We start from the raw sequence: 8754 nt of genomic DNA on the forward strand, positions 1-8754 counted from the left end.
AAGCGGAGCCCCGATGGAAGACAAACAGGCAGAGCAGGCATGAGGGTCCGACTGGGTTCCTGCTGCTCCGGTTTCTCATATTCTCCAAAAAACGAAATACTTAGGAAAGGATTGGAAATTTAGAGAGGTCAGTGGGAGGTCAACTCACCCCCTACACTCAGACAGCAGTGACTCTCCGGACAGCAGTGACCCCCCCCAACCCCAGAGCACAGTGAAGCCCTCCCCCTCCTCCCCCCGCCACCGGACAGTAGGGACCCCCCGATCCCGCTGGACAGTAGTGACCTCCCCGGAGAGCAGTGACCCCCCTGCTGGACAGTAGTGACCTTCCCGGAGAGCAATGACACCCCCCCCACCTCCGCTGGACAGTAGGGACCCCCCGACCCCGCTGGACAGTGGTGACCTCCGCGGAGAGCAATTTCATGCTACTTCCCGTACACTCACCGGTTTTCGCTCGGACACTGTGACGTTCCACAATGTGTTGGTGCCAATCTTTCCCGGGACAGTGAACCTCACCTGCAAGGGGAGTGAGCGCTTGCCCAGATTTTCCACCTGCGAATAACACAAAACAACAGGGTCAAAGGGAAACCGGGAAAGCTGTCCCCAGCCTCCCTGCTCCCTCCCACTCAGCTGCTGGTCAACATTCGCAGCAGCAGGAATCGAGAAAGGAACCTCAAAGAAGGGCCTGATTCTCAGCACTCTCCCAAAATAGAGGCCTGAGTCTCAGACTGTCCCAAAATAGAGGCCTGAGTCTCAGCACTGTCTCAAAATAGAGGCCTAAGTCTCAGCACTGTCCCAAAATAGAGGCCTGAGTCTCAGCACTGTCCCAAAATAGAGGCCTGAGGCTCAGACTGTCCCAAAATAGAGGCCTGATTCTCAGCACTGTCCCAAAATAGAGGCCTGAGTCTCAGCACTGTCTCAAAATAGAGGCCTGAGTCTCAGCACTGTCCCAAAATAGAGGCCTGAGTCTCAGCACTGTCCCAAAATAGAGGCCTGAGTCTCAGACTGTCCCAAAATAGAGGCCTGAGTCTCAGACTGTCCCAAAATAGAGGCCTGAGTCTCAGCACTGTCTCAAAATAGAGGCCTGAGTCTCAGCACTGTCCCAAAATAGAGGCCTGAGTCTCAGACTGTCCCAAAATAGAGGCCTAATTCTCAGCACTGTCCCAAAATAGAGGCCTGAGTCTCAGCACTGTCTCAAAATAGAGGCCTGAGTCTCAGACTGTCCCAAAATAGAGGCCTGAGTCTCAGCACTGTCCCAAAATAGAGGCCTGATTCTCAGCACTGTCCCAAAATAGAGGCCTGAGTCTCAGACTGTCCCAAAATAGAGGCCTGAGTCTCAGCACTGTCCCAAAATAGAGGCCTGAGTCTCAGACTGTCCCAAAATAGAGGCCTAATTCTCAGCACTGTCCCAAAATAGAGGCCTGAGTCTCAGCACTGTCTCAAAATAGAGGCCTGAGTCTCAGACTGTCCCAAAATAGAGGCCTGAGTCTCAGCACTGTCCCAAAATAGAGGCCTGATTCTCAGCACTGTCCCAAAATAGAGGCCTGAGTCTCAGACTGTCCCAAAATAGAGGCCTGAGTCTCAGACTGTCCCAAAATAGAGGCCTGAAGAGCAACACTGTCCCAAGATAGAATCAAAGAATCACAAATGTTTTACAGTGTAGAAGGAGGCCATTCGGCCCATCATGTCTGCACCAGCTCTCCAAATGATCATTATGACTCTGTGGCATTGCGCTGCCTTTCCCCCGTAACCCTGCACAGTGTTTCTATTTAAATAATCATCTCATGCCCTCTTGAATGCCTCGATTGATCCTGCCTCCACCATGTCTTGTTTTTTGTTTCAATGATGCACACAGGCTGTTGACATTGTGGCTGAGTTAACTTTACTGATAATCCATTTCCTAACATGGACACATATCTGCACTAACTGAACTCTATCAAGACAGGTTACAACCTGTGCTATCTGACCTTCAACCCCCAGGTCAGGTGACTCCCTATTGATTGCAGAGTGCTGTATAGTATCTAAATTATGGAGTCCCCCACCACAATCTGCTATTATCATTAAATTCCCTTTTTTAAAAAACAATCTTTTATCCAACTCGAGTACACAAAGTCTCTTATCTATTCTTTCTCACTCTGTTTTGATCAGTCTGTTTTATATTTTACTCACCTCTGTATCTCTGTTTTTTTCACAATTCTTCCACTGGATGTGAATGGTGACAGAGGTGATTTTGAAGGACAAGGGGCCTTCTCCAGCTCTGTGTCACTATCACCCCTTGGATAGTTTCCAAGGCTTTGTCTGGTTATCTGCTGCTTCACTGGTGCTTTCTGCTTTTTGATCTTCCGCTTTCTGCTTCAGAGCAGGGCTGCATTTCATTTGTTTTCCGTAAGAGTTTCTGGTTTCTCCTGTACTGTTGTCCATTTGGAGCCTGCACTATATAAGACCTTGGTTCCCCTGTGATTCCTGTCACAACAGCAGGATTCCAGATCTTTTCATGCTGAATCCTCACTGTCTCTCCCATGTTCAGGTCAGGCAGAGGTCGGCACCTCGATCGTAGCTCTCTTTCTGCTGTCTCAGAGCAGGCTCCGTATGTTACAGCTCACTGGCTGTGGAAATAACACTTGGGACACAGCTGGAAGCTTAGTTCTTCTCCCCATCTGGAGCTGTGCTGGAGATGATCCAATGCTCTCTAACGGAGTGTTCCTGAAATCCAGCAGAGTCTGGTAGGGGTCTCTTCCATCCACCTTTGCCTCCTTCAACAGGTGTTTTAAGGTCAGTTCCACCATTCCACGAGATTGTGGATATTTGGGACTTGACATAATGTGGCAAAACTGCAAATTTGTGAAACTCAGTTCCGGAGAATTGTGGACTGTTATCTGAGATGACCAGGTATGTCATGGTGAGCAAACATTGATTTTCAATGATTGGTTACAGTGATGCTCTTACTATCATTCCTCAGCAACACAGACTCAAAAAACTTTCAGTAATAACCGACTGCTAGTCAGTGCTCACTGTTGTTAAATGTGAACAAGTTCACTCCAATTTTCTGCCAGGGCCTCTCTGGAACACTGTGTGCTTGAAGTGGTTCTGTTTGTTTGAATTTATTTTACTTTTGGCAGACTGCACACGCACATTCACCATTTCCCCGACTAGTGCTCCCATTCCAGGCCAATACATTACATCTTCAGCTCTTCTCCTGCATGTTTCTCAGTGAAGGTGACTTTCATGCACGCGCTGAAGCATTTCTTTCCTCAGTTTGGCAGCAATTATGATCTTTTCTCCCTTGAAAAGCATTCCTGCTGCTCCATGAAGTTCCTCACGGAAAGTTCCAGTACTCTTTTATACAGCAGCAGGGGCTCCGCTCCGGTGTGTGTGCCAGGCAGTTTACACAACCTGCTGCAGATTGCTCTGGGTGGTATCGCTCTTGGTCGCTTCCCTGATCTTATCCAGTTTGGTTACAGTCACAGGTAAGTTCATTGTCAGCAAGTGAAACAGTGCTTCAATTTCTTTATCCTCTTCCTCTGTGATGGGTAGGTATGGACGCCCAGTTTGTATTTAACTCTGACCTGGCACTTTTGCAGACGCCTTAGTAATCTTTGGATTCTTGCTGGTGCATAGTTCAGGGGCTTTTTAATTTTAATAATTTAGCATTGGCTATTTTACACGTGATCTCTTCTACTGTGGGCAGCTGGTAATGCTCTCTTTGTACTGCCTGGTTTACGTCTCTGAGATCCATAGACTCGCAGATTCCCATCTGAATTTTCTAAAATTACAATTGGATTAACCCAATTTGTCAGTTCTTCAATTTTCTTGATGTGAAGCTTCTCCATTCTGTCCAACTCTGCTTTCAGTCACTCTCTCAGTATTACTGGTATTTTCCTGGGTGGGTGTATTTTGGGTGTCACAGTTATGTCAATCTTGGTGTGTTTTCCTTTTAGGCAGCCAGTCCCCTGGACACATCTTTCTACTCACTCAGGACGTCATCAGTGGTGACAGTCATTATTCTCTTGATCAGCTTCAGGCTTTCACAAGCTTTGATTCCAAGAATGGGTTTTGCATCAGTTTTCACCATTATGAAAGGAAGTGCTTGAGGCTGTTTTTTGTCGTTCACTTTATGTGTGCACTTGCCTTCTACAGCACATTTTTCACCTCTGAGTAGACAGCTTCACTTTTGTTTTAGTTAGCTGGTTTTCCTTGCTTATCTTATGACACAGGCTTATGGGGATGAGATTCGCTTGTGTACCTGTGTCAAGCTTGAAATTCACCATCATGTCGGCAATTTTAAAATCAACCTTCCATTCGTCTTCTTTGGAATCTGTTGTTACTGCGCCAAAGGTAAGTTGAGTTTCAGTGTCTGTGTCAATCATGTGCACTTTCTTCGATTTACACATCTTAGCGAAGTGATTTAGTTTATCGCTGTTCTTACACTGCTTTGTGTAGGCTAGACAACTACATGGTAAATGCTCTGTTCCACATCGGCTGCATTGAAATCTTTTAATAGCAGTTTTGTTCTTTTGACGTTTAGTCTGCCTATTTGTTCTCCTGTTTAATGGCATCTAACTGCTTGACAGTATGCGGCTTATCATCCTCTCTTATCTCCTTAATCTGGCATTTTGTTGTCTCTGCTGCTCTGCAGATATTTATTACTCTCTCCAACGTGAGACCAACTTCTCTCAAAAGCCATTCTCTCAGAGCGTCATTTTCAATCCCGCAAATTATTCTATCTCGGATGAGTGATTCTTCAAGCTATCCAAATTCACATCATTTAGCTCATTTTCTCAGCTCAGTTATGTATTGACTAACGTTGTCAGTGACTTGCGTGCATGTAAACAATCAATGTTTTTCATACGTGAGGTTTATCTTTGGGCTGCAGTAGGCTTTGGATTTTTCCATGATTTCTTTTCAAGTCACTTAGTTTCTCATTTTCAAACGTGAATGCGTTATAGACTTCTAGGGCTTCTTCCCCTGCTACGTGAAGAAAGCTGGAAGACTGGACCTGAGGGTCTTTTTATCACCGCCCGTCGCTGTGAGATACGGCTCGAATCACTGCTCTAACCTCCTCCAGTCTTCCTCCAAACTGAACTCTCTCAGTGGTTTCAGGAATTCCATTGTTGCATTTAGTTTACTTCTGACACCAGGTCTTGTTTTTTGTTTCAATGATGCACACAGGCCGTTGACATTGTAGCTGAGCTAACTTTACTGATAACACAGTTTCCATAACACATACCTGCAGTAACTGAGCTCTATCAAGACAGGTTCCAGCCTGTGCTATCTGACCTTCAACTCCCAGGTCAGGTGAGCCCCCATCGCTAGTATAGAGTATCGTATAATATCTAATACTGGAGTCCGCTACCACAATCAACTATTATCATGACACACACACTTATATAAGCTCAACATAACCTCCTTGCTCTTGTACTCTATGCCCCTATTAGTAAAGCCCAGGATACTATATGCTTTATTAACTGCTCTCTCCGCCTGTCCTACCACCTTCAATGAGCTAGGCACATATACACCCAGGTCCCTCTGCTCCTGCAGCCCCTTATGAATTGTATCCTTTACGTTATGTTGTCTCTCCATGTTCTTCCTGCCAAAATGCATCACCTCACACTTCTCCGCATTGAGCTTCATTTGCCACCTATCTGCCCACTCCACCAACTGGTCTATGTCTTTTTGAAGTTCTACACTGTCCTCCTCACAGTTTCCAATGCTTCCAAGCTTTGTATCATCCACTAACTTTGAAATTGTCCCCTGCTCACCAAGATCTAGATCATTTATATGTATCAGGAAAAGCAAGGGTCCCAATACCAACCCGTGGGGAACTCCACTACAAACCTTCCTGCAGCCCGAAAAATATCCATTGACCATCACTCGCTGTTTCGTATCACTCAGCCAAGTTTGTATCCATGCTCCCACTGCCCCTTTTATTCCATGACCTATAACTTTCCTCAAGTCTGTTCTGTGACACTTTATCAAATGCCTTTAGGAAGTCCATGTACACCACATCAACAGCATTACCCTCATCGACCCTCTTGCCTCTACAAAACACACCAGCGAGTTAGTTAAACAGGATTTCCCCTTTAGAAATCCGTGCAGGCTCTTCCTTATCAACCCACATTTTTCCATGTGACTATTAATTATTTCCCAAACAATTGTTTCTAGAAGCTTCCCCACCACTGTTAAACTGACTGGTGTGTAATTGCTGGGCTTATCCTTACAACATTTTTTGAACAAGGGCATAATGTTTGCAATTCTCCAGTCCTCTGGCACCTCCCCTGAGTCTAGGGAAGACTGAAAGGTTACGGTCAGTGCCCCTGCAATTTCCTCTCTTAATTCTTTTGATATCCTTGGATTCATCTCATCCGGTCCCAGTGCCTTGTTAACTTTAAGTACTGACAGTTTACCCAATACCTCCTCCTTATCAATTTTGAACCGTTCTAGTGATGGAGTTTCCTCTTCTGATGCAAAATATTCATTTAACACCTCAACCATGCTCCCTGCCTCCAGAGAGGCCTGAGGCTTGGCCCTGTCCCAAAATAGAGGCCAGAGGCTCAACACTGTCCCAAAATAAATATCTGAAGAGTAACGCTGAACCAAAATGGAAGAAAAGGCCCAGAGCTGCCCCAAAATGGAGGCTTGTGGGGCCAACATTGGCCCAGAATGGACGCCCAAGGGCCAATGTTTGCCCAAAGTGAAAGCCCAAGCACCAGCAATGCCCTAATCTGGAGGCTGCAAGGAGCAAGAGGAAAAGCGAGTGCCAGGCAGCATTTGCAATGAGACCTCCTCACCTGATAGGAGTGTTTGACCAGCTGTACATCCTGCCGTCCAGCTGCGAAGTTAACGTGTCGCGTGTATTCAATTCTAATGGGAGAAAGCGAGAGCCTCATCACCGAGCCTTTTGGAGAGACCAAGCTTGAACCAGGAGAGCCCGTGGAGCGGAGTCCAGATGGCTGGAGTTCACTACTGAAATCCCAAATCCCAAGCACCATCCCAGCTCACCTCCCTTTGTGAGGATATCCCAAGCTGGCAGAACCTGACAACCATCAGCACCAATTCAGCAGGAAACTATTCACAAATGTGGGGGGAGGTGGGGAGGCGGAATGGACAGGAAATCTAGAGAGACTGGAGAAGCTGTGATTGTTCTCCTTCGAGTAGAGAAGGTTAAGAGGGAGATTGAATTGAAGTATTCAAAATTCGGAAGGGCGTGGATTGGGTAAATAAGAAAAAACTGTTTCCAGTGGCTGGCGGGATGGGAATCAGAGAGATACAGATCGAAGAAGCAGAGCAGGAGATAAGGGTTTCTTTTTCTCTTTACACAGAGTTGTTGTGATCTGGAAGGTGCTGCCTGAAAGGGCAGTGGAAGCACATTCACTGGGAACTTGGAAAAGGGGAATTGGAGAAACACTTGAAGGGGAAAAATTCATAGGGATGTGATGAAAGAGTGGGGAAGATGGGATTAATTGAACAGTTCGAGCAAAGAGCCAGTACAGAAACAATGGGAAGAATGGCCACCTTCCTTGCTGTGTGATTCTATACAATGGGGCTAGACATCAAATGCTCCACAATCACCTATAGCTCCATCCCCAGAAGCTCAGTCAATGGATGAATTAGCTCTTTGAGGAATGAGATTGGTGGTGAGGGTGTGATGTGGTATAAATGGAGGTACACACCTATAAAGGTAGGGCGGAGATGAAGACCGCCTGCTCAGGTGCCAAATAAAATGATCTCATCACCTCGATTCCCTTTTCCCTCACCCCAACCCCAAACAACACGCGTCATTGGACACTCACTCACCCGGAGATCACAACCTTCACTGCGTAGTAAAGTATCATGTTGCGCGTAAAGGAACTCTCATTTGTAATTCGCAGAGAGTTCTCGCTGCAGAGAGAGAGAGAGAGAGAGAGAGGGAGAGAGAAGAGACAAGATTACTGAGTAATATGAGGGTTCTGTTCCTTTCCACTCCCAAACCCACTCCCCTAATATCGGAAGAGGGTGAGGGAATATATTTTGAGTGATCTTTACTCTGTATCTAACCCCGTGCTGTACCTGTCCTGGGAGTGTTTGATGGGGACGGTGTAGAGGGAGCTTGACTCTGTATCTAACCCCGTGCTGTACCTGTCCTGGGAGTGTTTGATGAGGACAGTGTAGAGGGAGCTTTACTCTGTATCTAACCCCGTGCGGTACCTGCCCTGGGAGTGTTTGATGGGGACAGTGAAGAGGGAGCTTTACTCTGTATCCAACCCCGTGCTGTACCTGTCCTGGGAGTGTTTGATGGGGACAGTGTAGAGGGAGCTTTACACTGTATCTAACCTCGTGCTGTACCTGTCCTGGGAGTGTCTGATGGGGACACTGTCGGGGGAGATTTACTCTGTATCTAACCCCATGCTGTACCTGTCCTGGGAGTGTTTGATGGGGACAGTGTTGAGGGAGTTTTACTCTGCATCTAACCCTGTGCTGTACCTGTCCTGGGAGTGTTTGATGGAAACAGTGTAGAGGGAGATTTACTCTGTATCTACCCCCGTGCTGTACCTGTCCTCGGAGTGTTTGATGGGGACAGTGTAGAGGGAGCTTCACTCTGTATCTAACCCCATGCTGTACCTGTCCTGGGAGTGTTTGATGGGGACAGTGTAGAGGGAGCTTTACTCTGTATCTAACCCCGTGCTGTACCAGCCCTGGGAGTGTTTGATGGGGACAGTGTAGAGGGAGCTTTACTCTGTATCTAACCCCGTGCTGTACCAGCCCTGGGAGTTTTTGATG

The 8754-nt window shown here is 46.7% G+C and overlaps 1 protein-coding gene across 1 annotated transcript in view; it reads right to left on the minus strand.

Moving 5' to 3' along the window:
* LOC144673878 (integrin alpha-X-like) overlaps nt 1–7874 on the minus strand; it is a 117967-nt gene extending 110093 nt beyond the window's left edge. Inside the window, exons 1-3 of the mRNA XM_078535515.1 lie at nt 7792–7874; nt 6786–6858; nt 442–549 (exon numbers count right to left, since the gene is read on the minus strand). Coding sequence (XP_078391641.1) covers nt 442–549; nt 6786–6858; nt 7792–7829 — 219 coding nt within the window. The 5' untranslated portion in view covers nt 7830–7874. The remainder of the gene's footprint in view (nt 1–441; nt 550–6785; nt 6859–7791) is intronic.
* Nucleotides 7875–8754: the final 880 nt, after the last annotated feature.

The sequence above is a fragment of the Cetorhinus maximus genome, unplaced genomic scaffold (genome assembly GCF_964194155.1).
Source record: "Cetorhinus maximus unplaced genomic scaffold, sCetMax3.hap1.1 HAP1_SCAFFOLD_504, whole genome shotgun sequence".
Lineage (NCBI taxonomy): Eukaryota > Metazoa > Chordata > Chondrichthyes > Lamniformes > Cetorhinidae > Cetorhinus > Cetorhinus maximus.